The following is a 27111-nucleotide window of genomic DNA, read 5'->3' on the forward strand; positions in this document are numbered from 1 at the left end:
TGCTCTTCAGAATGTTCACATATTGCTGAAACAGGTTGTGAATAACCATATCTACCTACTGGGTGTTGCTACGCACACCTCCTCTGCTGACCCAGGCTGAATCTGGGGCCACAGTCTGGCTGCACTCACATTTCTGCTTTCCCTTCTTTCTTGGGCTGATTTCTCTCTTCTGCAACAGCAGGGACCTGGCTAGCGGCCCTGGATTCCATGTACTCCACAGTCCCGTAAGCCGTTATAGTCACGCTCAACATGCCGAAGAGAATGTAGAGTTTGGTGCTCACACACAAAAATGAGCTGTACCCAAAGGCGACGAGGAATCCCATGGCTTCCCCAAGTCGGTAGTTCGCAAAAGCAGCTTCTTTTTTTGCCTCAAACAGGACGCCGTAGAGAGCTGTGGAGGAGAGCTGTGTAAGACATCAAGCAGGACTTGGTGGGTTAAGTGCACGTGTGTGAGTGTGAGAGCGTGAGCTTCGGACTCCCCACACCCACAGAAAACGCCAGGCCCTGGCCTGTGGTCCTAGTGCGGAGAGGGCGGATCTCTGGGGCTTACTAGCCAGCTCACCCAGCTCAACTAAGAAGAGACTCTGTCTCAAAAAATACGATGGAGCCAGGAGGTGGTGACACATGCCCTTATTCCCGGCACTCAGGAGGCAGAGACAGGCAGATCTCTGTGAGTTCAAGACCAGCCTAGTCTACAGAGGCAAGTTCCAGGATAGGTTCCAAAACTACATAGATAAACCCTGTCTGAAAAAATGGAAAAAAAATGGAGTGACTAAGATAATGTTGAGCTCTAGCTTCCACAAGCATGCATGTACATACATACAAAGATACCACATGCATACACAAAAACACATGCAAATACATATACTATCCATAGACACACACAAACGTACACAAAGACCTTAAGCATGGTCCATAAATTAATCCTAAACGTAGAGAGGCTTTGCCACTGCCAGTGTTATTGAAAGGAAAATCTGGATATTTTTCTTCTTTTTTTTCTTTTTTTTTTTTTTTTTTTTTTTTTTTTTGGTTTTTTGAGACAGGGTTTCTCTGTGGCTTTGGAGGCTGTCCTGGAACTCGCTCTGTAGACCAGGCTGGCCTCGAACTCACAAAGATCCTCCTACCTCTGCCTCCCGAGTGCTGGGATTAAAGGCGTGCGCCATCAACGCCCGGCCTGGATATTTTTCTTCTAAAAAAAAAAAAAAGAAACAAGACAGAATTATGCTGACAAATCAGGAGATATCCTCTGGCAGTGGGCAGCACGGGACAGGATAAGGGACATGGGAGTCACAGAGTAGTAGCTGTGGAGGGAGCTGGCCAGTCCTCCAAGGATGATGAAGGAGAGCAAAGAGTTCAGTGTGTGTTGTCATGCAGTTTGTGACCCCTGGGAAAAGACCATAGATGTAGCCCAATCATAACAGAAAGATTTATTGATTAGCCTCCAGCAGGACAGACGATCTCTGAGCCAAAGCTGAGATTGCCGTGAGGAGGAGAGTTGAGAGAAGACTTTTTTTTTAAAAGTGGGAGAGCACAACAAGACCCTTCCATTGTCCGTGCAAGCCGGCAAGCACTGATCTGTTCTGCCAAGCGAAGGGGTTAAGGCAACTCAAAACAGTCTTCGGGTGCCTGCATGAGCGAGTTACAGAAGCAGAAAAGCAATTAGTCCTTTAACAAGTGGACAGTCACTGCTGTACATCTCTGGGTGGGGGGTGGGTGTCACTGAGTTGGAATTACCGGGAACTTGTCTTCCAGGGACTGGACAAATGGCTTGGTGGGTACCGGGATGGGTGCCTGGCACAAAATGGAGCTTCTTCAACCCTCACAGTGTAAGACAAGGTACAGCTCCTCCCCCATCCCTGGAACCAAAGGGTAATGAGTTGTATTCATGGGACCCATATCTGTCCGTCCAAGGGTCTGGCACCAACACTTGGATAACACCAGCCTCGCAGTCGATACCCACTGTCCAGTGTTTTGAAGTAGCGTCAATGCCACTTGAACGTTCCCAAACTTTTATTACTAGTTCTGTGACTTCTGTTTTTCATCTTGGTTTTGTTTTTCAAGGCAGGATTTCTCTGTGTGGCCCTGGCTGTGTCCTGGAACTCGTTCTGTAGACCAGGCTGACCTCGAACTCACCGAGATCCGCTTGCTTCTGCCTCCCGAGTGCGCCACCACTGCCTGGCATGTCTTCTATTTAATCTTTAGTGTTCTCAGCAGTCTTGTTTGTTTTTTCTTTCTTTCTTTCTTTCTTTCTTTTTTTTTTTTTTTGGTTTTTACGAGACAGGGTTTCTCTGTATTGTTTTGGAGGCTTCTTTTTCATTTTAAATTGACACACAGCACCTATGTCCATGTCACACGTGTGCACTCCTGAGACCTCCTGAGGGGAGAAAAAGCCTGGCAGAGGGAATGGTGAGAAAATCCATGTTCGCTGTGGTCCCCGGCCTGTGGTATTTTTTGTTGTTGTTATTGTTGCTTACAGCAAACTCGAAACTCACACAGCCGGATGCTGCGCTCTGCTTCTGAACCGAGCGAGTCTGAACCACTGCTTCCTGTGCTGGGCGAGGCATATTTGGTTGATCTGAATGAGAGTTGCAGGAATCCCATTGCATGACTTGGCTGAGTGGCAGAGGTACCTCCTGAGAGGGAATCCATAAGTGGACGACAGACCCTGGTGCCTGTCTACACTGTGGATTGCTGTGTCAAAACTCCTACCCAAACAGCCTCTCTCTTCACCAAGACCACCCTCAGCACCCTGCACTGCCCCTAGAAATCCTGCTTGGCTCCGCACCATGGGCCGGGTTGGAGGACCCAAGGTCGAGAACCACGGGAGGGAGGACCCTGACTTGGATAACACAGGAAGGGGTCTTCAGAATGGAGGACCTTGGGTAGAAAGGCCCAATATGGAGATGGAGGGCCCTAGGGTGAAGGACCCGGGGTAGAGACCTTCTAGATGGAGGGCCCCAGGGTGGGAGAGTCAGAGCTCTAGAACTGATAACTGTGGAGACTCAGGCTGATCCATCGGGAAACTGAGCCAGCAGGGGTGACCCCGTCCGTCTCTGCCCAACACGGTTCCACCAGAAGCTATGTCCCAAATAGCCGAGAAGCTAAGGACTTGGGCGCATTGCTCAAATGGCCTTTTGCAGGAGACTTGGAGACATGGGCAGAGCAACCACCTTCCCTTCAGGAATGTCTGCTAATCAAACCAGCCCTGAGGGAGAGGTGTCCACATCAGCTATAACTAGAGAGAGAGAGAGAGAGAGAGAGAGAGAGAGAGAGAGAGAGAGAGAGAGAAGGGGAGGGGACATGACGTCCGCTTGTCCACACTGGTAACAACTAGACAGGCGAGTGAAGGGAATGCCCGGAAGAAAACAGACGTTCAGACCAGCAGTATCTATATGGATGGGTGAGGGGCCATGGCAAAGCAAGTCCATCCCTGTGTCCAACTACACAGACATGGATGCCCAAGCGCAGACTGGCACCCAACAGAGGATCTCGGGGCAGAAAATGAGGCTTACGGTAAACTGGTAAAATCCCAGGGTCTCTACCCTTGGTGAGCCACAGTGAACCCGTGTCCTGAGAGCAGCCAGCTTTCCCCGGTCATGAAAGGCGGATAGAACTGGGGGACTATACCGTGGCTCTGTGCAGAGTTGGCACCGTCTCTGCAGCTTGTGAAATAACGTGCTTGCTTACAAAGAAACTCGCTTTGCTCTCAGCATCAGCCTGGCCTAGCTGCCTCACCTCCTCGGGGCACTTGAAGCTAAAGTGACGGAGACACTGATTCCAGTCCTTAGATAAGGTGACATGAACGAGCAAACAGGCATCTCCCTCTGTTGGGAAGACAGGTTAAACAAACAGGGCGCACAGAAGAAGTCAGGCCCCGGGCGCTTGCCAGCTTGAAAACAGCCCCTTCTGCAACCGACAGGGCAGCCTGTATCTTTGAGATGAGCGTCCCATGTTTGTCTTCCACGCAGTGCGGTGGCACGTGAGGGTCGCTATAGCAACTGCACCCAAATCCCTCAGCTGTGAGACCGGATGAGCAGATAGGCGCAGATTCGCTGCCGGGAGGCTGAAGAAACTCCCGAAGCCCTCGGGGTACCCAGCCCCAAGAGGAGCAAGTGACGCCCAGCTAAACGGAGGGGTTTGAAACTGGCGACTCAAACAGTGGGTGGGGGCGGGGGTGTGTGCACGCGCCGAGCTTACTCTTGTCTAGGACCTAGAAGAGGGCATTATCACCGCTGTCTGTCCTTTGTGTGCATATGCGCATGCGTGTGCAGAGGCCCCCCCGAGGAGGATGCGGAGCACCTTGCTCTACCATTGTCACCTTAGCCCCCCAAAGACAGGGTCTCTCACTAGAGCCCGAGCTGCCCGTTTTCTCTGCTGGACGGCCTGGCCAAGCAGGTCTCAGCAATTCTCCTGCCTCAGTTCCCCTCCCCCAATGCTGGGGTCACAGGCTCCATCCTGGGGGGAATCCCAAACTCTGGTCATCAGGTTACTCATGCAGCAAGTGCTCTCACCCACTACGGCACCTCCCCAGACCCACACGGCACTGCTCTTGAGACGTGGCCAAAGCTACACCCAATTGCTATGTTGGAAACGGACAGACCACGGTCTGGATGCTGCCATGTGGGTGTGTCATGTGGGTGTGTCGTGCTGTGGGAAGCTTTGTGGAGCCCGAAGCAAGACCCAGCGCTAAGATAACACGCCCTCACTGGGGTGGCTGCAAAGAAACTGGCTTGTCTTTTAACAACAACGAAAATCACACTCTTGCCTGTACAAGAAGAATGACATTATTCCACTTCAAATTAGTGTCCCTTATTCAAAGGAGTCATTGTTCAGATCACCTCCCGGACTTAAGTGCTCATAATATGTCTATCGGGTCTCAGGGAATTTGCACAGTTTAACAGAGGTGCTTTCTTGACAATTTTATGTCCATTTAAAGAAAGGGAGAGTTAAAGTAATTATCCATATGTTTCAGAGAGAAAGAAAACAAATTGTTTTTACCGTGATCGTTGTGAACCTCTGCAGAGCTGGAGGGCGGGATAAAGCAGGCTGCCTATCCGGCCTCCTCCTTTGCTTTGGTAAATGCTTTTGAAAATTCAGTGAGTCCAGAAGTTTGTCAGCATGCAGAGGACAGGACTCTGAGTGTGTTTCAGTGAACTCTTAGGCCTGTGTGGGGTTTGGTGTAATTCCTCTCTGGTGCTGGCTGGATAAGCTAAGGATCCCTAGTTGATCTGCTATGTCACTGGCTTATACTTCTGGACTTCCACGAAGAGTTAAAGTGAATTTCTGATTACCCTACCCTCACCACACATACACACACACACACTCTCTCTCTCTCTCTCTCTCTCTCTCTCTCTCTCTCTCTCTCTCTCTCTCTCTGAACCAATATATTCCTAAGAAATAGGAGCACATCCCAACACAAGAAAAGTCTAGCTTTTTTTTTCCTAGTTACTGACTTTAGTCAAAAACAAAACAAAAAACTAGATGAAGGCACCAGCCAAACGCACACTTGTCATTTGGTTCAGTCCCCACTAAAGCCCCACCGTACTATGGCGGCAGCCAGACCCTCTGTATCCAGGTAGCTTAGCTTTCTCTGGGGAATTTTTCCCAGCTCTTGTAAGCACATAGCACCTAAGGATCATAGCAAGGAGAGCTCTGGAAGGTGTGGTCCCATGCAGATACGGAAGGAGCGACTGGGCCTCCCATCCCTGGCAACCCAGGCCTCAAGCCCCTGTGGGTTTTCTTCGGCCGGTGTTTAAACCCGTGTGTGGTGGGAAAGGGGTAACGTATGAACCCTACCCATCTCAGGGCTCCCTCAGGCTTCCATATTCCAGACACACAGCCTTTCCCTCCCTGGTCCAGAGGCACAAACCAGCCGTTAGGTGTCTGCGGGAGACTGAGGGCTGAGGGTTCCGACATCATCTATAGCCATCACCCGAATGTACACCCTGTCTCCTCTACTGTGCCCGTGTCATCCACACAGCATCCTGCCTCCTCCTCTCCCCGGAGCCCTCCCTGAGCTACAAGAGCTCCCAACACATCCAGTGCAAGTGCCCTGGCACCTCCGCCCCTTTGTCACACCACTGACTCTCCTGCCCATTCTCCTGGGCCTTCCCCGGTACAGCCCCGGGGCCTGGCATCTCCGGGGCCTGGCATCTCCGCTCCATGGCCCGTTGGGACGGCAGCATTCCAGAGCCATGCCACCCTCCTGTCTAACCATGCCGCTCACTTGCTGGTCTCGCTGCCCTCCGGATCACGCACTCTAACTGGGGAAGGTCTTTTCACAGGCGGCTTCCACCGTGGCTTCTTCATAGTTACTTCTGCTGTCCACCACTAGCCATTTTTACAAGGTCAAGGGGTCATGTTCCCTGTCTCTGACTCTGTGCTGGGAGGGGGGCGGAGGAGGAGAGCCGTGGAAACTTCTGACCTCCATTTTGGATTCTGACTGTCCGTCAGGGCTGCTAACCTCTGCCCGCAGCAGGCCGTCTTCCCCCTCTCTGTCCCCTTTCTCCATCTTCTATGGCCTCGTGTCCACGGGATACAGGGTGACGTATGGACGAGCGTTCTGCGGCCCCTATCTGGATGGGCTATGGTCCTTTACCCCGCCATCATCACCTCTGTCTGGCTCCTCGCCTGTGCACACCTGTCGGCACCCCCAGGGGACCACACGCGCTGCCCGGAGGCCCTGGTCTCACTTGACTTGACCCCTGGACCACGTCACGCGTGCTCAGGTTTGAGAGCGCACTGCAGGCCCTGGAGCATGGTTCCTGGAGACCCTGTCTGTCTCACCTCCCAGGGTTCCAGAGTTGCCTTTCTACCGCTGGGGGGCGGGGCGCGGGCGGGGCGGGGGCGGGGCGGGGGCGGGGCGGGGGCGGGGCTTCGTCTGGACACACGCAGAAAGCTTGGGCTCCCGCCTTAGTGGCTGCCTTCTGGCCTGGCTACCCTCGCCACGGCTTCACCGCGGGAGACCACCCACGCACCGCCAGCCTGTGCCGGGCACTCACAGTTGTTCTGCGTCTGCCACACGGCGTCTGCCATCCCCCACAAGGCAGGGATGACGAAGAAGACGGGCAGCTGGGCCGGGGTCGGGCGCCACAGGAGGAGGGTGAGAAAGCAGGACAGGTGAATGGTAGCACCTGGTTAGAGGAGACAAGACAGGACGGTGGGTGGCTGTCCCCTCTGCCCGGCCTCGGGTAGCCTGTTTCGGGGCGGGGCGGGGTGGGGCAAAGTACCCACCTGCCTCCAGGTTTTCTGATGGTTTTCACGCAGTGCGTAGAAGCACGAGTGTGTAGCGTGTGGCTGACTCCAAGAGGGGGTGTGACACGGATAATAAAAAGACCCAGAGACAGATATTTTGGGGCTCGAGCTTTCAAGCTGACCATCAGAGAAGCAAAGCAGCCCGGCCAGTAATCTCACCCCTACTCAGCCGAAAGGGCAATCCTGTCCCCACGGATCCTCAGAGGCAAAGGCTCTGAGTTCCCGTCCCCCTCCTGCCTAATATTCCTCTCTCCACCCAGTGGTATCCCTCCCGTCTCCACCTGGGATTAAAGGTGTTGCGACCCCAAGGGCTGAAATCAAAGGCGTGAGCTCTGTTACTCTTCACTCTTGTGTAGGTCAGGGTGGCCTTGAACTCAGAGAGATCCATCTGCCTGTCTCCTGAGTCCTGTAATTAAAGGTGTGTGCCACCACTGCCTGTTCCTGTGGCTTGCTAGTATGACCGCTGGCATTAAAAGTGTGTATCGCCGGGGCTGGAGAGATGGCTCAGAGGTTAAGAGCACTGCCTGCTCTTCCAGGGGTCCTGAGTTCAATTCCCAGCAACCACATGGTGGCTCACAACCATCTACAATTCAATCTGGTGTCCTCTTCTGGCGTGTAGGCAGAAAAAAGAAAAAAAAAAAGGTGGCTAGAAACAAGCCTAAGCTAAGGCCAAGCACACATAACTAATGATATTAAAGTCTCCATGTCATAATGTGGGGGCTGGCAGTCCAAGAAAGAAAGCATGCTATGCCTTCCTCTCATTGGAGGAAGGCAGGAGGTGGCCGGGGGTGGGGTGGGGCAGAAGGCGCGCAGCAGGGACACGGGAAAGCGTGTCACCTACAGGGGCACCTTCCACGGCATCTCGCCTCCCTGTATGTGCCCTTTACACAGCGCCCGCCCGCCCGGAGCATAAGCTGACCAGTGTTACCCACTTACCCATCGCGTAGAGCGCAATCCTGCCTGTGTACTTGGAGATCTTCCCGTACAGCATGGAGCACGTCGAGGTGAAACCCGAGAAGCAGATCATTATGTACCCCACAAAACGGATGCCCAGGGCACAGGTAACATAAGACTAGAAAGAAGGATAGAGTTACTGTGTATATGGGAGAGCAACTCTGGTACGAGCCGGGGGTGGGGGTGGGGGGGTAATCTACTTTGGACCCCAGACGGGCAGGCGTCTGGTCAAACGCCTTTCTACACATTCTTTGCCATAGGTGTGATACGCTGTTTTACATAGCATTAACAATACGGTTGACTTGTCTCATCGTTTCCTACCAGGCCGAAGGGGGGGGGGTAGGAAGGGAATGTCCTCAGGGGACGAGGAAGAGGGGAAGATGAAGGTAAGAAGACAATGTCTGTGGGAGTCAGAGATGGATGTCTCAAATCATAGATTCAGCCACTGTCAGATTGGGAACCTGATCCCACTGGTCTTGAGACACCCTCGGGTCCCTTTAGGTAGAGCACGGGCACACAGCACTGGTCTTGGGACACCCCCAGGTCCCTTAGGTAGAGCACTGGCACACAGCACTGGTCTTGGGACACCCCCAGGTCCCTTTAGGTAGAGCACGGGCACGCAGCATGAGCCCTGGGCTTCTTTCTCTCCTACCTTTGTGTACTCTCCATAGAGGAACCCTTGGTGGAAGCCGCTGTACAGTGGCAGGAGAATCAGGAAGCACAAACGCTTGTCTTTAAACAGCGTGAAGGTCGATAGCACAACGGACCAGATGGGTGGCGGCCTGGACCGCGCATCTCCGTCATTCACCAGTTTGCTTTCCACAGACTCAAGAAACACAGACACCAGTAGGATGGCCAGGACACTGCTGCCTACAAGGACACACATCAGACGTGTTCCACCCCTCATCAACGCGGACAGCTAGCCATCATATAACCAGTGACAAGCTGCGCTTGGCCGCCTATGTGCTAGGTCTATAATCCACCTGTGACTAGTTTTCACTTAGAGCCAGCCACATCGCCATCACCCTCAGAAGAGTGGCACGCTTTTTTTTTTTTTTTCCGTTTTTCGAGACAGGGTTTCTCTGCATTATTTTGGAGGCTGTCCTGGAACTTGCTCTGTAGACCAGGCTGGCCTCGAACTCACAGAGATCCGCCTGCCTCTGCCTCCCCAGTCTGCTGGGATTAAAGGCGTGCGCCACCAACGCCCGGCTGAGTGGCACGCTTTTAAAGAAGATAAAAACAAAAGTCCCCCCCCAAGACAGATGACAAGAGGAAAACAAAGCAAGGCATAATAGCACTATGTATCAGTCAAAGAGGGATGCAAAAATCTATTTGTGCATCAGACACCCTGAAGGCCCCTGCAGACATACACTGTCTGGGGACAGGCCTTGGAGAGGGGTGTGCTTGAGGGACGGTTAACAGAGGACACCATGGATCTTAAGGGCCTTTTAATGTATTTGTGCTTAGGGGTTATCTGATAAAAAAAAACAGAACAAAAACAAAAAATACAAAGAACCCAAAACTACTCATTTCATCCCCATCATTCTGTAAATCTATAATTCCAAAGTGCAACAAACAAATGAATCTGTCCTCACCATCTGCCTACTTTACTGTCCCGGCCACCTTCATGTCCCTGCACAGGAGACACATTTATGTCATGTATCGGCTTATACAGGGGCCCCTCTGTCCCCTAGTGGTGTGAGGTGCCTTTTGTGACATCTTTTGAGCACTGCTAGTCTGCTTTCTGACAAGTGTCCCCGGGGACAGAAGTGGTGCACACTCTGGGTGCGAGACCCAGCCAGCCAGTGTGTATCAGACTCATTCAGGGTGTGTGACTGTTCCCTTTCAGTCCTGGCGGTGATAATATGACGCTGACAGTGACACTGTGACCCGGCCTTATGGAGCCGTGGGCTCTGTGATGCCAGCTCTCTTGGAGAACGTTTGCAGCAATGGTCCACCCGGTCTCAGCACCCATCCTTGAAACCCCTCTCTTTAACACACTCACCCCCAGGGAAGTCCAGATCCCTTTCAAGGCTTTCCATAACTCAGCCACTTTCCCTCCTGACTAAACACACCACCTCCCAAGCCACTCAAGTGCAAGATTTCGATGACACTTATCAGGTGCTGATGAGGCCGGGCAGCTCTGACCAGGGGCCTATGGGTTGTACCCCACTGTGTGGGAGAACCCAAGGCCTTGAGCGTCGAGCCTCAGAATTGCAAGGACCCTTTCAAAGAACAGGTGTGTCTGGGCACGGGAGGCATGCCCTGTCTTTCCAACCATCCCAGGGTTGACTGCGAGTAAACACTGGGAAACACGTGTCTCTTCTTCACCTATGGGAGGCGGCTCCTTCTCCACGGTCTGCTCCGCAGCAAAAGACTTCAAGTTTTTTGGGGGTGGTCTAAAGAACACCACCCCTAACAAGAAGTAGTGAGAGCCTGTCAGCGGAGGGTCTTGGTCTCAGGAGTCACACCTCTCCCTGCTCAGAGGTGTGCGCATCCAAGGCCAAGTGGCCCTGGGACCTTCCAAGGCATGAACTGGTGTCACAGAACTGAGACATTGCACTCTGAAAACCAAGAAACTTCGCGACGCTGGGAACCCCCAGACAATCACCCCCAGTCACCCAGCGCACTCTGGGCATGATTGTTTGCGGTGACATGCCCAAAAGGGAGTCGCAAGCAGCAGCCGCAGCAGCATCAGGTGTCAGAATAAGACGTCTCCACCCAGCCTGGGCCACGGTCTCCTTCCCTAAGCCACTTGACCTGCCACTTAGATGACAGAATTCTCCAGACACATAGAGTTCTATTGAACTCAGACTCATCCATCAATGCCATCTGTGACTCCACCCCGCCCCCCCCAAATCACACGGTACAGTGAGATCACGTGATACTCAGACCCTGAATGATCTGCCCTCTGACCCTGCCTACCTACCAGAAAGAGGGCCATGCCAGCTGACAGGCACTGCCATTTCACACACCCAGGTTCCCTGTGGCTGTCTAGGTGTGGCAGAGAGGGGATAGGGAAATCACTTTATCCTAGTACTTTCCATAGGTGTCTAGCCTCCCCACTGCAGAAAGGGGGACAGGGGAGCTATTGAGGCACAAGCCGGGTGTCCCCATCATCCCACGGTGTACACGGGCTGTCTGGTGAGCAAATGTCTAGATCGCAGATGATCAAGGACAGTAGGAAGACAGAGGTGACTCGGGACACCTCCCTGGCTCCCAGTTAAACAAACCTACACCCTTATTTTAGGACCGTGCACCCTCACATTTCTAGGTCACACGAAACTTTGGGTAGACAGCATTGGCCACTGAGTTTGGTTTCAGAGATCCGTTCTGCAACTGGCAGGGGTTTTGCTCTATTAAAGGGCAAACACAGACGTAGCCCCCCCCCCGCTACCGCACAGTATACACCACGTCCCCTACATTTGGGAAATCGCAATGGACAATCACTAATGCAGGGGGAAGCCGCCTTCGTGATCATGGTGTCTCTTCTGCCAGGTAAGTGTGGCAGGGGTTTCTGTGGACAGAGCTTACTGATGGGCTGGAAGAGAGATCCTGTTACCACAATAAGAGGCTGGGCATTTGTACGTACCGTTGAAGATGCCCAGCAGTATGTAGACGAGCTGCTGGGAGGGCCGATGGGTACTATTGCTGGCCTCTGTACCCACGGAGCCGCAGTCTTTGGCTCCACAGAGCATGAGCTGATCTTCGGGGATGGTGTCTAATGAAGTTGAAATCAAGAAGATGAGGTGAGGATTCTAGCGACTAAACAGGACACCCGAGGCCAAAACCGGCAGCAAAAGCGTGCTCAACTGGGGCAGGTGACTTTGTGTCTTTCCTGTTTCAGGAAATGAACGCTAGTTCTTTTATTTGTTTTAAAAAAAGTGAGTTCGGAGCTGGAGAGGTGGCCCAGAAGTTAGCACTGGCTGCTCTTGCAGAGGGACCCAGGTTTGGTTCCCAGCACCCAATACTGGCACACAGCTGTACATAACTCAAGTTCCAAAGAATCTAATGCCCTCTCTAGCACCCGCTTGCACATGGTGCACAGGCGTACATGCAGGAAAAACACCCGAACCCAGATGACTGGTTTGATGGTGAATACCTGCCCAACATGTCTCACACACACACACACACACGCGCGCACACTCATGCATGCATGCACACATATGTAAGTTGAAACTATTGTGATAGTGTTGTCAGCTTGCCAGGATCTAAAGTCACATAGGAGACAGCCTCTGGGCACATTTGTGAGGTGTGGGACTGTTTTTTCTAGGATAGGTCAGTCTCTGGGCATGCCAGTGGGGGATTATCTTACTACTCGGGCAATGAGTGCAGTGGCCTGGCTGAATCTAGGAGCAGGCCATGGCCCTTCACCTACTATGACACAGAGATGGTGGGTTCGACACCGCTTTCTGCAGCATCTCGGCTAAGTGACAGGGGTTATTGTAAGCAAGACCATCTGCATTGCACGGCAGATCTTTCCTGCCTGGGACACACTGTCCCTGTGGAGGGAAGAAGGTGGGTGACTTCTGAGCTTCCTGCCGGCAGGTGACCTGGGAGAAGCCAGACACATGGCCAAGATGGAGAGACAGAAGCCATCCCAATCCAGAAATGTCACATCCGGAAAGCCAGGAGGTTGAAGTCCTCCAGCCTGGGCATGGCATGAAGTGGGATGCTGCCTCTGTCCCTGCTGGGTGGGGTTGAGGGAAGACATACACGGAACACTCCTCCAGTCACAGGACAAAGGGTCTGACAGATGGCGTTAACACCGGCTCGAGGATCAGTTTTACAGGGTAACAATCCACATAAATTCTCAGCCACTCCAGGGACCCACATTATGCTAGCAGGAGTTTGTGAGTGCCCAGTTTTTTCCTCATGACACCCTTTCCCGAGGGGCTCCCCAACCTCCACAGGGTACTTGTGGAAAAAGACAGCTGCTTAACCTCCTGACTGTCCCCAACGTGGCAGGACCACCGGCCTCCACAGTAAGGACAGGTGCATAGGTGGGATTGGGACCTCAACTTTGCTGTCGCGGAGACCTGGCTTTTTCCCAAGGCCACTCAGGCCTCAGCTTTTACCTTTATTGCTTGCCTGGCTGAACACCAGTGAGGAAATCAGGTTGCCCCACACTCCAGAAGATTGGAATATAAGGAAGAAGATGCCAAAGTACTGGGTCACCACGTCCCTGGGAATCTTCCCTTTTTTCTGCGCTTGCAAATTTCCCATGATGGTGATGTAGGTGCACTGAGCTGACCACAGGGGACCTGCACCCAGGCCCAGCAAGACAGAGGTCGGGATCAGGGTGTACCTGCAGAAAGACCCAGTAGAGTGGAGGAAGGGATCAGGGCTGTGTCCGTACAGAAGCCCAGCGGGATGGAGTGGGATCGGGGGCGTGCCCCTAAGAGGCCAGTGTGATTTCTCCCTCTCAAAAGCTGCACGGGGAAGGGATATTGGTCCCTTGCTGGCTAAATCTCTCTGAGAACCACCTACATCAGACTCTCTAACCGTTAGAGCCATGAGGATGTGGGGGGCTGGGGATGGGTGGCAGGAGAGATCCCAAGAGAAGGTCAGCCCTAGGGTCGGGAGTACGAGGGGAAGCCGGCTGGGACACAGGGATAGACAAAGAGAGAATCATAATACCGTCCCTTCATAGAATCTCGGGGGGAGGGTTGGGGGGGTGCGGGGTGCATTCTAACTCAGAAGCAGAGCGCGGTGGCCTGCGTGAGTCTGCAAGGCTCACACGCTCCGGGGAGGACTGACTATAGGGGCTGTACCAGGTGGCGTAGAAGTTGGCCAGGGAGAAGGTCATGTAACAGCACATGGCGCCTGCCATAGTCCACTTGCAGCCAAACCTCTTGATGAGGATAGGTGGGAGGAACATGGAGGACAGCATCATAGTACAGTAGATGGTGCTGAGTGTGGCCACCCCCATGCCATTCTCACTGTAGAGGCTGCTCTGTGGAAAAAAGACCAGCCTTCAGAGGACGGGACTGTGTGAGTGCCCGTCCCAGGCTCAGGGCGCACCCCACCCCCCCAAACCCCGAGCCACCAGATATAGGTCTTCTTACACAAGGACACTGTGGGTGGTAAAGGCAAATAAACTCAGCTTCAGCCTCAGACTATCAGGGAGGGTGCAGTCAGGGCTCGGAAGTGGTCACCCACCTTAAGACCTCGAACCGGATTTGCGCTTCCAGCATCAAGGTTAAAGTGGGAGGAGCCCACGGCGGAGAAGGTGGGAGGAGCCCACGGTGGAGAAGGTGGGAGGAGCCCACGGTGGAGCTGCAGGGGAGACCAGCTCAAAGCAGAGACAGGGCCCACTGTCCGGAGCCCCCCCCCCCCCCGAGCTACACAGGGATTCACTGCTATCCCACAGGAGTAGCTGGCATGACACTAACGTGAACTGACTCAAAAGTCAAATCCCTAACCAGACCCAGACAGCTGAAGGGCCGCTGCTGGATGGTGAGGTCAAAGAAACCAGCAAAACCGTTTCTTCTGCTGCTGCTGTTTGTAAGAGAAACTGAATGAGAGGATGGGGAAGGAGGTGGGGGGGGAGGAGGAGGAGGAAGGGGAGATGGAAGGGGAAAGTCCAGGAAGGGGGGAGGAGCGGGAGGAGGGATGAAGAGGGGGAGGAGCGGGAGGAGGGAGTAAGAGGGATGAAGAGGGGGAGGAGCGGGAGGAGGGAGGAAGAGGGATGAGGAGGGAGCAGGAGGAGAGGGAGGAGGAAGAAAGGCTAAGAAGGACAGAAGGGGAGGAGGAGAAGGGAGACGGTAGAAAGAGAGTGACAAAGATGCCCCCCATCATCCTACCTGTCCTTCCCCGTGTCCAGGGGCCACACACGGCTCAGCTGCACCCAGCAGGCACTGTGGCTTGCTCTAGCCAGTCCCTAAAACCCCTATAATCTAAAAAGATGGGGTGGAGCACCTCCCCCTGAAGTGGGCTTGCCCGGACACCTCATGTTTGTTGAGTAGCTAGAAGCATGGTCCAGCCTGGCCCTTTTAGAAGCAGTTATGTACTGGGTACCTCACTCACGGCTGTGAGCTCGCCTGCTCCCCGATTCTAGTGAAACCCTGACAGCACTTGTCACCTTTGGGATTTCCCTATTGCCCACATTACCACAGCCAGCCAGGGGGGTGGGGGTTATTTGTGACTGACGGTTGCTTTTGGCTGGCAGCCACTGGAAAGGAAGACAGACAGGGGTCAATATCTAAGTAGAACTTTAGAATTTTAGAAGCTAATGGCTTCTTTCACACGAATGCCCGCACTCAAGTGCCTGGGCTGGCGTGTGGTAGGTGAGCTAATCCCAAGAACAGACGTAGAAAGGTACGTGCGCGTGTATGGCATGCAGAGGACCTAATTACACAAGCGTACAACATCCTCTCAGTCAGGCCGAGGGAAGGCTTGGAGGTGCTTTCCACTAGAGGGCCATGCAAGACCATGGAGACGCCAAAGTCAAAGTACACACCACCTTGGGCCGGTGAACACGCAGGAGCCGTCAGAAACCGCAGAGCTGGCATCAGCATGGGGTTGGCATTGCCGGCACTACATGAAACCCACAGTTAAATACTAAACAGAACCCAAGGAACCCAGCGACAGAGAGAGAGGAGCAAAGAGCAAATTGGCAAAGAACGGGCTGGCAAAACCAGCAGAGACAGCTGATCTGAACAGGGTAGAGCTCTTGGACCCCAGACCGACAGCTGGGAGGCCAGCATGGGACCGATCCGGACCCCCTGAGTGTGAGAGTCAGTGAGGAGGCCTGGGCTACCTATGAGGTCCTGAGCAGTGGATCAGTGTTTATCCCTCGATTACTAACAGACATTGTGTGCCCATAGCACAAAGAGGGATGCTCTCTCTGCCTGGACTCTTAGGGAAGTGCCTGGACCCTGCCCTGAGTGAAATGACAGACTCTAGATATCCCCTATGTGGCAGGAATTGGCAATAGGGTGGGAGGCTGGGGTGATGGGGGGGGGGAGAGGGAACTGGGATTGACATGTAAAACAAGCTATTTAAAATTAAAATAAAAATAAATAAATAAAATAAAAAAAAGAGAAAGAAAAGTAAGGGGAAAGAGAAGGGGAGGGCAGCAGGAAGGGAGAGAGAAAAGGAAAGGAAAAGAAAGGGAAGGGAAGGAAAGAGGAAAGGAGGGGAAAGGAAAAGGGGAAGGAAAAAGGAAAGGGAAGGGAAGAAAGATGGATGGATGGATGGATGGATGGATGGGTGGATGGGTGGGTGGATGGGTGGATGGGTGGATGGGTGGGTGGGTGGGTGGATGGGTGGGTGGGTGGGTGGGTGGGTGGATGGATGGATGGGTGGGTGGGTGGATGGGTGGATGGATGGATGGGTGGGTGGGTGGGTGGGTGGATGGGTGGATGGATGAATGGACCGACAGACAGATATCCTATTTTTACTGTTATTACCACAGAAAAAATTGTCAAATCCTCCCCAGGCCCAAGAGGTCCAGGCCCACATGAGCCGCAAGCCCAGCTTCTCTCTCAGAGGCAGCTGCTCAGTTTCCAAATAGACTGAGAAAGCAGGATCCCATAACTGTTCAAAATGCAAGTGATTTTGTCACATTTCACAGTGTTTTGTTTGTTTTGGTTTTACTTTTGCTATTGCTGGTTTTTTTTCTTTTGTTTATTTATTTATTTAGTTAGTTAATTTTGGTTTTTTTGAGATAGGGTTTGCTTGGTGGCTTTGGAGGCTGTCCTGGGACTAGCTCTTGTAGACCAGGCTGGTCTCGAAGTCACAGAGATCCGCCCGCCTCTGCCTCCTGAGTGCTAGGATTAAAGGCGTGCGCCACTAAATGCCTGGCAACATTTCATAGTTTTGCCTAAAGCTTCTTATAAGGTCGAGTGAGGATTGACAAACTGACATTTCTGCCTGACCGCAAAGCCCAGAGCACATAAAATCCACAATAGTTTATTTTGTCTCTTTTTAACCACTCAAAAGCAAAGTGTGCTGAACCCTCTTCCTTCTTGCACCAGGGTCTCACACACACACACACACACACACACACACACACACACACACACACACCTGGGCTATCGAGCTCTGGTGTCACTCTGGGGGAACAAGACCAAATCTTTGTTAGGGCTTCATTTGAAAAACAAGAATTGCTTCAGGGCGGCTGGGTGGGTGCAGGGTGTGCAGGGGAGAACTGGACAGCGAGACAAGTTGCATCTCACCTGCAGATTCTGCAAGCCTCCGTAGGCAGTGAAGAGAAGGAAGAACCCACATGAGACCACTAGGACATTCTTCAAGGTTTTCTCCATTTTGCGGACAGACACGTGCCACTACCAGGGGATGCCAGCGGATGCATAAGATTGTACTTCCCTGAAAGAAACCAATCAGAGCACGAGAAATGGAGCTTGTACCAAGCGGTCCCATCATCTCTGAGTTAGAAGTAGGTCGGCCGTATAAACTGTGGATAGTTCATGCACTAGCTTTGGCAGTTTCAAGTTCACCTTAGGCCTGTCCTCTGGGGAAAAGACTGACTCTCATCCATCAGCAACTCTGCAATGTTTTCCCTTGTTACCTGCAGATAGGAATATCACATCTCGTGTGCCTTTGATAGTAACTCCTGTGTCCAGAGAAACTGCCAACAGTTCAGAATGTGGCATATGTGTCTGTCCTAAAGAACAGCAGGTGACGCACATTTTTAATCCAAGCACTTGGGAGGCAGAGGTACTTGGATCTCTGTGAGTTCAATGCCAGGCAGCCTGGGCTACAGAGAAGGTTCCAGGACAGTCAGGGATACACAGAGAAACCCCGTCTGGAGAAAGCCAAATAATTAAAAAAAAAAAAAAAAGAAAGAAAGAACAAAACAAAAGACATCAACTTTTAGATGCCTCCTCCAACTTCTGAAGAACATGTTATATGATAAGATCCCAGGGCCAGAGACTTTGGGCAAAGATGTGATTTCACAGTGTTGCAGTGATGTTTTAAGTGACGAAAGTGGTATTTCATTACATGCAGAGAACAATTTTATATGTACCATTTCTCGTGTAACAGTTAGCATTTGAGATCGTGGACCCACTATAAGACAGCAAAGCCCAGGATTTCAGTCCAGAGCTGTGCTGGTTGACCGAATTCTTAAGATACAGCTGGCACTCACTGTGGCACTGAGTTTGGACTTCCCTTAGCTAATTAACATTAAAAATCCATGTAGGCACAGGTTAGGTCCAGAGTGTCAAACAGTGTTCTACACACTGTATTCAAGACAAATAAGAAACACTCCATGCTGGGCGTGGCGCCACGCTCCTTTAGTCCGGTCACTCTGGAGTCAGAGGCAGGCAAATCTCTGTGAGTCTGAGGCCAGCCTCATTCATATAGAGAGTTTCAGACAGCCAGGGCTTCATAGTGAGACCTTGTCTCCCAAAAGCACCCTTCTAAGCAGTTGTTAGTGAAGCACATGGTTTTTAGGCTGCTTCCAGAATGCTGTGTCCCTGGTCATTTCTACCAAGTATGGACAAACCAAGAGAATCCTACAGCCTTGGTAACTGACCTGACCACCAATAATGGAGATATGTCTCTTGTAGCTTAACTGGTGACACACGGATTTAAATATTGACTGAGCGTGGGTTATTATGCTGATAACGGATATGAATGCAGCACTAAGCCAGCAGGATATTCTAATGTGGGATGAGGGGACTGGACTACCCAGTCAGTGAGGCGCTTAAATCGCAGGCATGAGGACCCGAGTCTGACCCCCAACTCAGGTCAAAGTACCAGGTGTGGTGGTGTGTACTTGTAACGTCAGGGCTCGTGAGGTGGGAGGAGCAGAGAGTCCCTAGGATCCATTGACTAGTCTAGCCTAATCGGAGAGCTCCGGACCAGCGTGAGAGCCTGTCTCAGCAGGGGTAGACAGCAGACCAGCGTGAGACCCTCACCCAGCCCCTTGCTTTGGCAGCCATGAGGCTTCAGGAAAGACCCAGCAAGACAAGCATGTGCTGAGCCCCCGACCTTGCCCTAATCACTAGGGAGCAGCCTCCAGATACCCTTACACGTGGCAAGGAACCCATCAGAAGTCAGCTGGCAGGCTCTGGATGTGCTCTCCTGATAACACTGGCATGCAGGGCATAGCAGCTGCCCTGGGAAGGCCTCTAGATACAACAAACTTCCTGAAGCGGCAGCTGACCAATCAACTCAGGACAGGCTCCCCCAGCTTGGAGGTGCACCAATCCTGAGACTGTTGCTATGCAACTACCAGACCCCCTCCCCAGACACTCCCCCTTGCTGCCCAATATATGCCCTGCCCAACTGCTGCTGGGGTCCCTCCTCTTCCACCCGCTGTGTTGGACAGATGGAGGGCCCAGTTTAACTCAAGTTAACTCGTAAATTAAAAAGACTCTTTGTTTTTGCATCGGATATGGTCTTCTGGTGGTTTGGGGGGTTCGGAGTCTGTCTCAAAAAGAGGTAGACTGCATGCCCGAGGATGACACCTGAAGTTGTCCTCTGGCTTCCACACATGCCAGTACACCTATGCACACACGGGCACACACACACACACACACACACATACACACACACACACACACACACACACACACACACACACACACAAAACTTTCAAAAGTGCCCTAACCCTGGAAACCACCTTGTGCACATCACCTTAGCCCTGAAACATCTTTAGTCTCTAAACTGAAGTTTCCTCTCGAGAAAGGAAGCCGTGAAAGTCCAAGAGGCTAACAGTGCAGAGATTCCCAGAACCGCCCTAAGTCACAGCGATCGCCAGCAAACGACATTAAGACAAGGTGAGCTGGGGTAACCCATGAAGCAATGCGATGCTTGGAGTCACGTGGACTGTCGCACGCTCACCTTGTAACTTCATCTAGTGGCTTCTGTTTAATTTTTTTTTGGAGATGTTTTTAGTAGGCTTCAACTCCATCATCCTGCCTGTAATTACCCCCTGATGACTCCTGTGCAATGGGAGAACACCCAGTGTTTTCTTTTGCTATTAGTCTCTTACTCCATCAGCTTCTCAAACGTACCAGGAGTGTGCTCTGGGGCTGGCGACTAGCCCTGAGAGCAACTTCCAATTGCTGCTGTCTCAGCTCCTCCAGCTTCATCTAGATCTTCCGGGGACCTCGGTGTCTATGAACACCCCCCTAAGAGGTCTGGTTTCCCTTTGGCAAGTCAGAGCCAATGTCCTTTGAGCTGCTCTCCTACTTGGGAACTGGTTTGCGGCATCAATGGAACGGCCCATGTCTTTCCCCCTAGTATGCTCCTTATCTATGTCGGGGGGGGGGGGGGATGCTGAAAATGGGAAGCATTCAAGTCTGCAAGAGATGTTCTTCAAGAGGCATCTAAAGCATTGCCCGAACTCTAGTGTGAGAATGAGTTTTAGATGTGATCTTTTCTCGGCCAAACATCAAGGATGCTCTCATTGTCCCAGATCCTGACTGCTACCCAAGGCTGACTGATGCATCCCTGCAGACCTGTACTTGGACGGGAGGAGAGACTAGCAAGCTCTGTACCTGGAAACTGATCTCACCATGAGAGAAAACCCAAGGCCGAGCTCCCAAGGTAAGGCACTTAGACACGGACAGTACAAGAAGTATCAGGCGTGTCAGGCACCACCCCACCTACAGTTAGCATCTGTCTCAGGGTTTCCATGGAATGAAACACCATGACCAAAAGCAACGTTGGGTTTGAATAAGAATGGCCCCCATAGGCGTATGCTTAGTCATCAGGTAGTGGCGCCATTTGAGGAGGATTAGGACCTGGTCTTGTTGGAGGAAGTGTGTCACTAGTGGTGGGCCTTGGAGGTTTCAAAAGCCCAAGCCAGGCCCTGTATCCCTTCCCTGTGCTTGCAGACCCAGATATAGAACACTCAGCTGCTTCTCCAGCACCATGTCTGCCTGCTTTGCCGGCACGCTCCTTGCCATGACGACAGTGGGCCAACCCTGAGAAGCTGTAACCCGGCCCAGTTAACTGTTTTCTCTTACAGGAGTTGCCATGGTCATGGGGTCTCTTCACAGCGTTAGAAACCCTGACTAAGTAAGGCAGGGAGGAAAAGGTTTAGTTCATCCTACAACTCTTGGGTCACGCTGCATCAGGGAGGGAAGTCAGGGCAGGAACTCAAACCAGGAACCTAGAGGCGGGATCTAAAACGCAAAGGCCGCAGAGGGACTTCATTCACTGGCTCGCTCTTTCTGATTTGCTTGGTTTGCTGTCACACACACACCCCCGGGGACCATTTTGCCAGTGGCGGTACTCACTCCCACGTCAGCCGTCAATCAAGACAACATCCACCACCCGTGGACAGTTTCTTTTCAGCTAAGGCCTCCCTCTTCTCATGTGACCCTGGCTTATGCCAAGCTGGTAGACAAATCAACAAAACCACATCAAGCAGAGCAGCATCCGCTCAGAAACTGAAGCTGCGGTCTTAAAGCTGTTCTCAGAGGACAGGAGCTCCCTGAATGGAGATCAAGTGAGGACCCAGTGCCTCATGTGAACCTCAAGGAAGACTCGTTTTTTTTTTTAACCTCAGGAGGCCGGTGGTGTAACTCGACAGCCTTCAGTGGCCACTGCCCAAAGCAGGGACTTTGAACTTCACGGTCACTTTATTCGTAAACCCCCTGCTGAAGTAGCTGAAGACTGCTCGTAATCTGAGGGACATGTAAGCAATCTTTTAGGGAAAGCGCTCCTGTGACCGAGCTGCTATCAGATCTTTTGGCAATTACATTTGGAATCTGAAAGCGGCACCGAATAAATGTTGGCCGATTCTGTTGACTTCCCGAAGGAAGGTGAAGCATAAGCATGCAGAGATGACTGTCTCCTTAGGAATTCTGGGATTTTTTTTACGCTCTGGAAACAGGCATTCTCCATGCCTCCCCGCCTTTCCAGTTAGTAATCTGTACCAGTGCCACTGCAACTTTGGGAAGAGGTTTTCCTCTTAGTATGTATTCCAAAGTGCCTGCAACCTCAGAGCTGACTGCCAACCCCACAGTGTGGGCAGCAATAGCCAGACTAAGCAAATGGCCTCCTCCTGGGTGAACGGGGAGTTGCCCGGGCTCGGTGTTCTTCCTCGGTGAGGCACAGCCAGAGCCAGTCTGAGCAAAGGCTCCATGGCGAGTCTGCAGTTGACACTGACATCCTTCCACTACTTTCCACCCCTTTCCAGAGAGCCCAAACCCATCTTAACAACTGATGAATGCCAGCGATTCCCAGGTCGCCAGTTTGGGAACACCTGGGAATCTGGGGCTTGATATCTTTCAGAGGTTCTAGAACACACTTCCACTGTTGACATTTCGAGTGACCCGATGACCCAGCCACCCTTAACTGTCGATCCTGCAGAGACGCTGACCATGAAATCCAACCCATTTAAGGCACAACCACCCGGTACAGAAGAATGCCAGACCGGGGCTCAACCCTACCTTACTGCCCCTGCTGCTGCAGCAGAGCCTGGCTAACCAGAGCTCAAGGAGTCATTCACTACCCCACGCCCACACTCTAAAGCATGGCCCCAGGCTCTGCTCTAGGATCCAGCTGGCACGAGTGCATGCCAACACACAACGCCTTTGGATTTCTGAGCATCTCCTTTTCCTCTCCAGTGCTGGAGGCACAGCTTCTGCTCTGCATCTGTTCCCAGACACTGCTGGCGCCATGCTGCACCGGGTGTCACTGCAGAGCTGGAGCTGACTGCTGTCAGTATGGCCAGGAGCCTGTGTTCCTGGGGCAAAGTGCCAGAGGAGGAAACAGATACGAACCGAGCGGACGAGCAAATGCAGAAGCCAGTCAAGCAAATCCACGCAGACTGTAAGAGCTGGACCAAAGGGAAAGCAGTCAGCCAAACACAATTAGGGCAGGAAACATACCTATAAGTCCATACCCACCAGGGCAGTAGAGTAAACCCCACCACCAGTCACAGCTCTGATCCACAACTGCCCCCCCCCCCCCGCCCCAGGGCAGGTTTTTCTGCCATCAGGAAAGGGAAAACCAGTACAGCGCTGTCAGCTTGGTGAAATGGGCGACTCACGGTGTGCACAATACCCATCAAGTACCACGAGAGCTGAGACACACCTTCTCGCGTGCCCGCAGCCCTCAGACAAGGTGTACACAAGTGGTAACCCGGCTGGTGTGTCCTGTGCATTCTTGTAATTGGTTGCTCTGTCCCCACAAGCAAAGAGGTACTATGTTACCCTGGGAAAACTCAGAGGATGTGTTTGGGCCTTGCCCCCACAACATATGTACACCCACAAATCTGGCACTCTGTCCCCATGCTGGACGAATGTCCTCCTGAGTGCATTTACCTAGCTTTGTGGCCCTCTTGCTTCCGGTTGTTACCTGGGATGCAGTCTCTTCAACCTTGGAGGGTGTTAGAGCGCCAATGTGTTCCATGGTTAATCCCGCCCCCCCCCCCCCAGAGATAGGGTTTCTCTGTAAAACTGACTGTCCTGAAACTTGCTCTGTAGCTGGCCTTGAACTCACAGAGATCCACCTGCCTCTGCCTCCTGAGTGCTGGGATTAGAGGTGTGTGCCATCACCACTAGGCTTCCAGGTTAAATTTTTAATGCATTATTTAGAACCACTGTGTATTTTCCAAAGTGCACTGGGGTTGGACAGCACTTGCTTTGTAAAGCCTGTTTGTAAAGCGTCCCTCTGCTGGCAATGATCAGACTAGGAACTATCGAACTGGTCATGGGGAAGATCTGCAGGTAGACCTCAGAGGTAGGGAAACTCCCCGGTGTTATTAAGGCCATTTATAAAGACTGTGGGGTTAGAGAGATGGCTCATTGTTTAAGACCAGTTGTTGCCCTTGCAGAGGATCTGAGTTCAATTCCCAGCTCCCCCATAAGGGCTCACAACTGTAACTCCAGTTCCAATGCTCTCTTCTGCCCTCTATGGACACCAGGCATATTCATGGTACACAGACATACATGAAGGCAAAACACCCATACACATAGAAGTAACAGGAAAATTAGTGCTTGGCTTGGACAACATAGGAAAAGCTCGTTTCCATGAAATATCACTATGTATATATGTATGTATGTATGCATGAATATTGTTGTAGGATATCTGATCACACTGTGAACCCCAAGATTGCATTATTTGCTGGAAAAGAAAAAAAAACTTGTTCCTAGTTGTCGTGTGGCTCATCCCTGGCACACAAGTCTTTATTGGTAAGATAAAACGATGGAGTTTTTTTTTTTTGGTTTTTCGAGACAAGGTTTCTCTGTGGCTTTGGAGCCTGTCCTGGAACTCACTTGGTAGTCCAGGCTGGTCTCGAACTCACAGAGATCCGCCTGCCTCTGCCTCCCGAGTGCTGGGATTAAAGGCGTGCGCCACCAACGCCCAGCCGTGGAGATTTTTTTTAAAGCAACAGACTATATCATAAAAGTGTGCATTTGTAAGACACACCACAATGTGTATTCAGTGTATAGAGGTGTACATGTCTGTGTATGCATACTGTGTGCACGTCCCTATATACAGTGAGTCCCCGGTTTGATTCGTCAAGTAAGGAAACACATGTGCCTTTCTGCGTTTGATATACATAGATACTGCTCTATCCTTAGAAGATCATCTAGTTTTCCAAAGAAAAATATTCTTAAGGGAGCAATACTTACAACAATAAATCTTCTGAGGAAGAACTCTGCAAAGTAAAACTAAGACGCCCACTGAGTGTGGGCAATCCCTTCCTACAATGGTCTGCTGGGATCAGCCGGGGTCATGCCATAGGCCCCCAAGTCTGACTTCTTTCCAACCATCGTACACAGATCACGTCACAAGAGTTGTCTTATTGTCACGGGCCACCCATGTTCCTGTTTGGGCTGCTTGCTGAAGGTCACCCAAGCCCAGGGACTTACCCGGACATGGGAAGGGGCGTGCCGCCTCGCATTCAGAAATGCTGACGGTGGGGAGAACCAATCAGCCTGGGCTACACCTGAGCCTTCTCTGTACTGTACTGCTTCCTGCAGCCCCCCGGCCCCCTGCACCATCTCCTCAGGGCACGTGGATGGAAAACACTCTTTGGTTGGACTATTTACCTTGTTCTAGAAGGAAGCCCCAGGCCCATCCCAAAGCCCAGGTGAACCCTGGTATCTACTGTGCAGAACGGGACTGCTCACCCTAGCATATGTCCCCCGGATTCTGCGCCTTAGGTATGAAAGATGCCTGTCACAAAACCAAGCCAGACACCACCCCCTCCTCCCAGCCTGCACCCGTGGTTCAGGGGCGACTCTTGAGTGGCCAGCAAGACTGAGTCATCAACAGCCTTCTCCAAGGTGAAGGAATGCGCACGGGACCGTACCTGCCCATGATCTGTCCCTCTTCGGTGGTGCTGCCTAGCAGGGTCCCAAGGCTGAGATGGCCTGGTAAGGGCAGGGAGACTGGCACCCTCTCGCCTGAGGAAGAAAGCAGGCTGATGTAGAGCCCTGAGAGAGGGCAGGATTGTGACTCACAAGGGAGGGCAGGTGCTCTGGGCTCACAGCTGGGGTTGTGGGAGGGGCCGGTCTTCACCTCAAGGGTGTCAGCCACTGAGAGTGGGCAGCTTCCCCATGGTGATGTCAGAGCCCCCAGATGAGACACACCCCCGAGTACTCTCAGACAATGGTAGAGTTCGTGGCCCATTTTCAGGGCTTAGAATTCATCCGAAGAATCACAGATGAACAGGAAGAACCAGGACCCTGCTTTCCTGACCCCAGTGGCTGGCACCTGCTGGCCTGGACGCTTTTTAGTGTTGAAGAGTTAGAATCCGCTGTGTGACTCGCCCTACCTACAAGAAAAGGGAAAGGAATTCCAAGCCCCCGGGGAGGATGGTGGATTTGGAGGCCGGTCGGGGCTATGTTGGACATGCAGGAAAGATTGTACCTGCCCGGAGAATTTAGCCAACGGGGCATCCAAGGGGGCAGGGAAATGAGATTTGAAAGGGTGACTTTACACTGAATTGACACACCAGGCATCTTTGCTTTTTGTCCTGAATGCTGCAAAATCAAAAAATAAATATACCTGGCTTTTACTACTCAGAGTGTCCAGGGCTTTTATTATGAAGCGGGAACAGTTGCTCACACCAACTCTGGATAGGTGGCCTGCATCTGTACCTGCAGGGAGTCCTGGTGTAAGAACACTGTGGTCTCAGTCATGTGACCTCAAGTAAGCCAGATGGTACTTTTACCTTACCCTGGGCAAGTTTAGTTTGTAGCTGGCCTTGACCAGAATGCCTCTGTGGTCCAATAAGCCTCTGCACTTCCCAAGTAGACCTTGCAAGTCTGCTTTGGAAAACAGGGTGTGAGCGCAGGGCTCAGAACGCAGGGTGGGCACCTGGCTCCGGGAGCCCGCCATTTCTCCCTAGGCAGCCCTCACCTGTGCTCAGCCGACTTTCCCTGCCCTGCAGTTCTTCTAGGTTGTAGGAGTTTATGAACAGGCAGAAGGCCAAGATGGCATTTTCTGATATCGACTTCTTCCGAATGGTTGTCTCAAATCACATACATGTTTTTTGTTTGTTTGTTTTTATTTTTAATAGACTTCAGATTATTCTACATCCTTTTCTGCTATTTGCATCTTACTGATTCAAGTTCTTTGCCATATTTGGATGCCGTATGGGCCCACCTCTTTCTCTGTGATGCTACTGCACCGCATGGAGCTAACACGCTTTCCCATGTAGCCAGCCCTCTTCCTATCAGCATGCAGACACAATCCCGTGCCACTTTTTAAAATGGGCATGTGACTTAGAAGAGGCTTACGGCCACGGAACTGCTGAGCAAGTGCCAGCGAGATGCAGACCCTGAGCAGGTGGCCCCAAAGGCCACTCTGCCTCACTCGGAGCCCACAGCAGAGGTCTGCTCCCCAGGCGCTCCTCTACATCTCTGCAGCTCCTCTGCACAGCTCCTTGCAGCTCCATGGGTGCTCCTTAAAGCTCCCCACAGTCCCCCACGTGTTCTCTGCAGTTCCCGGTACTGTTACTCA

General features: G+C 52.1%; 1 protein-coding gene and 1 long non-coding RNA gene across 4 annotated transcripts; one reads left to right on the plus strand and one right to left on the minus strand.

The window, feature by feature from the left end:
- Unc93a (unc-93 homolog A) lies at positions 1-25587 on the minus strand. Of its 3 annotated transcripts, XM_040728301.1 has the most exons (10): positions 25457-25587; positions 22917-22972; positions 17391-17538; positions 13983-14164; positions 13287-13516; positions 11801-11929; positions 8861-9078; positions 8191-8326; positions 7002-7133; positions 1-391 (listed from the first exon to the last, which is right to left on the minus strand). In XM_040728301.1, the coding sequence occupies exons 3-10, from the start codon at positions 17475-17477 to the stop codon at positions 126-128; spliced, it is 1380 nt and encodes a 459-aa protein (XP_040584235.1). In that variant the 5' UTR covers positions 17478-17538; positions 22917-22972; positions 25457-25587; the 3' UTR covers positions 1-125. The 3 variants fall into 3 exon arrangements, with proteins under 3 accessions (XP_040584235.1, XP_005083099.1, XP_040584236.1); XM_005083042.3 differs by lacking the exon at positions 22917-22972; XM_040728302.1 differs by lacking the exons at positions 22917-22972; positions 25457-25587 and having other exon boundaries at positions 13983-14159; positions 17391-17455.
- Positions 14533-24001, plus strand: LOC121132858. The gene is made up of 3 exons (XR_005869543.1): positions 14533-14715; positions 19868-19958; positions 20600-24001. It is a non-coding gene; the product is annotated as an uncharacterized LOC121132858 (long non-coding RNA).
- Positions 25588-27111: the final 1524 nt, after the last annotated feature.

The sequence above is a fragment of the Mesocricetus auratus genome, unplaced genomic scaffold (assembly GCF_017639785.1).
Source record: "Mesocricetus auratus isolate SY011 unplaced genomic scaffold, BCM_Maur_2.0 Super-Scaffold_100018, whole genome shotgun sequence".
Classification (NCBI taxonomy): Eukaryota; Metazoa; Chordata; class Mammalia; order Rodentia; family Cricetidae; genus Mesocricetus; species Mesocricetus auratus.

Bases quoted from the DNA above. Each gene is read 5' to 3' on its own strand.
- Unc93a (XM_005083042.3), bottom strand. From the start codon at position 17,477: ATGGAGAAAACCTTGAAGAATGTCCTAGTGGTCTCATGTGGGTTCTTC. The intron at 9,079-11,800 runs GTACGTACAAAT...GTGTCCTTGTAG, and splicing joins ACTGCTGGGCATCTTCAACG to GCAGCAGTGTCCTGGCCATC. The intron at 7,134-8,190 runs GTAAGTGGGTAA...TCCTCTAACCAG, and splicing joins GATTGCGCTCTACGCGATGG to GTGCTACCATTCACCTGTCC.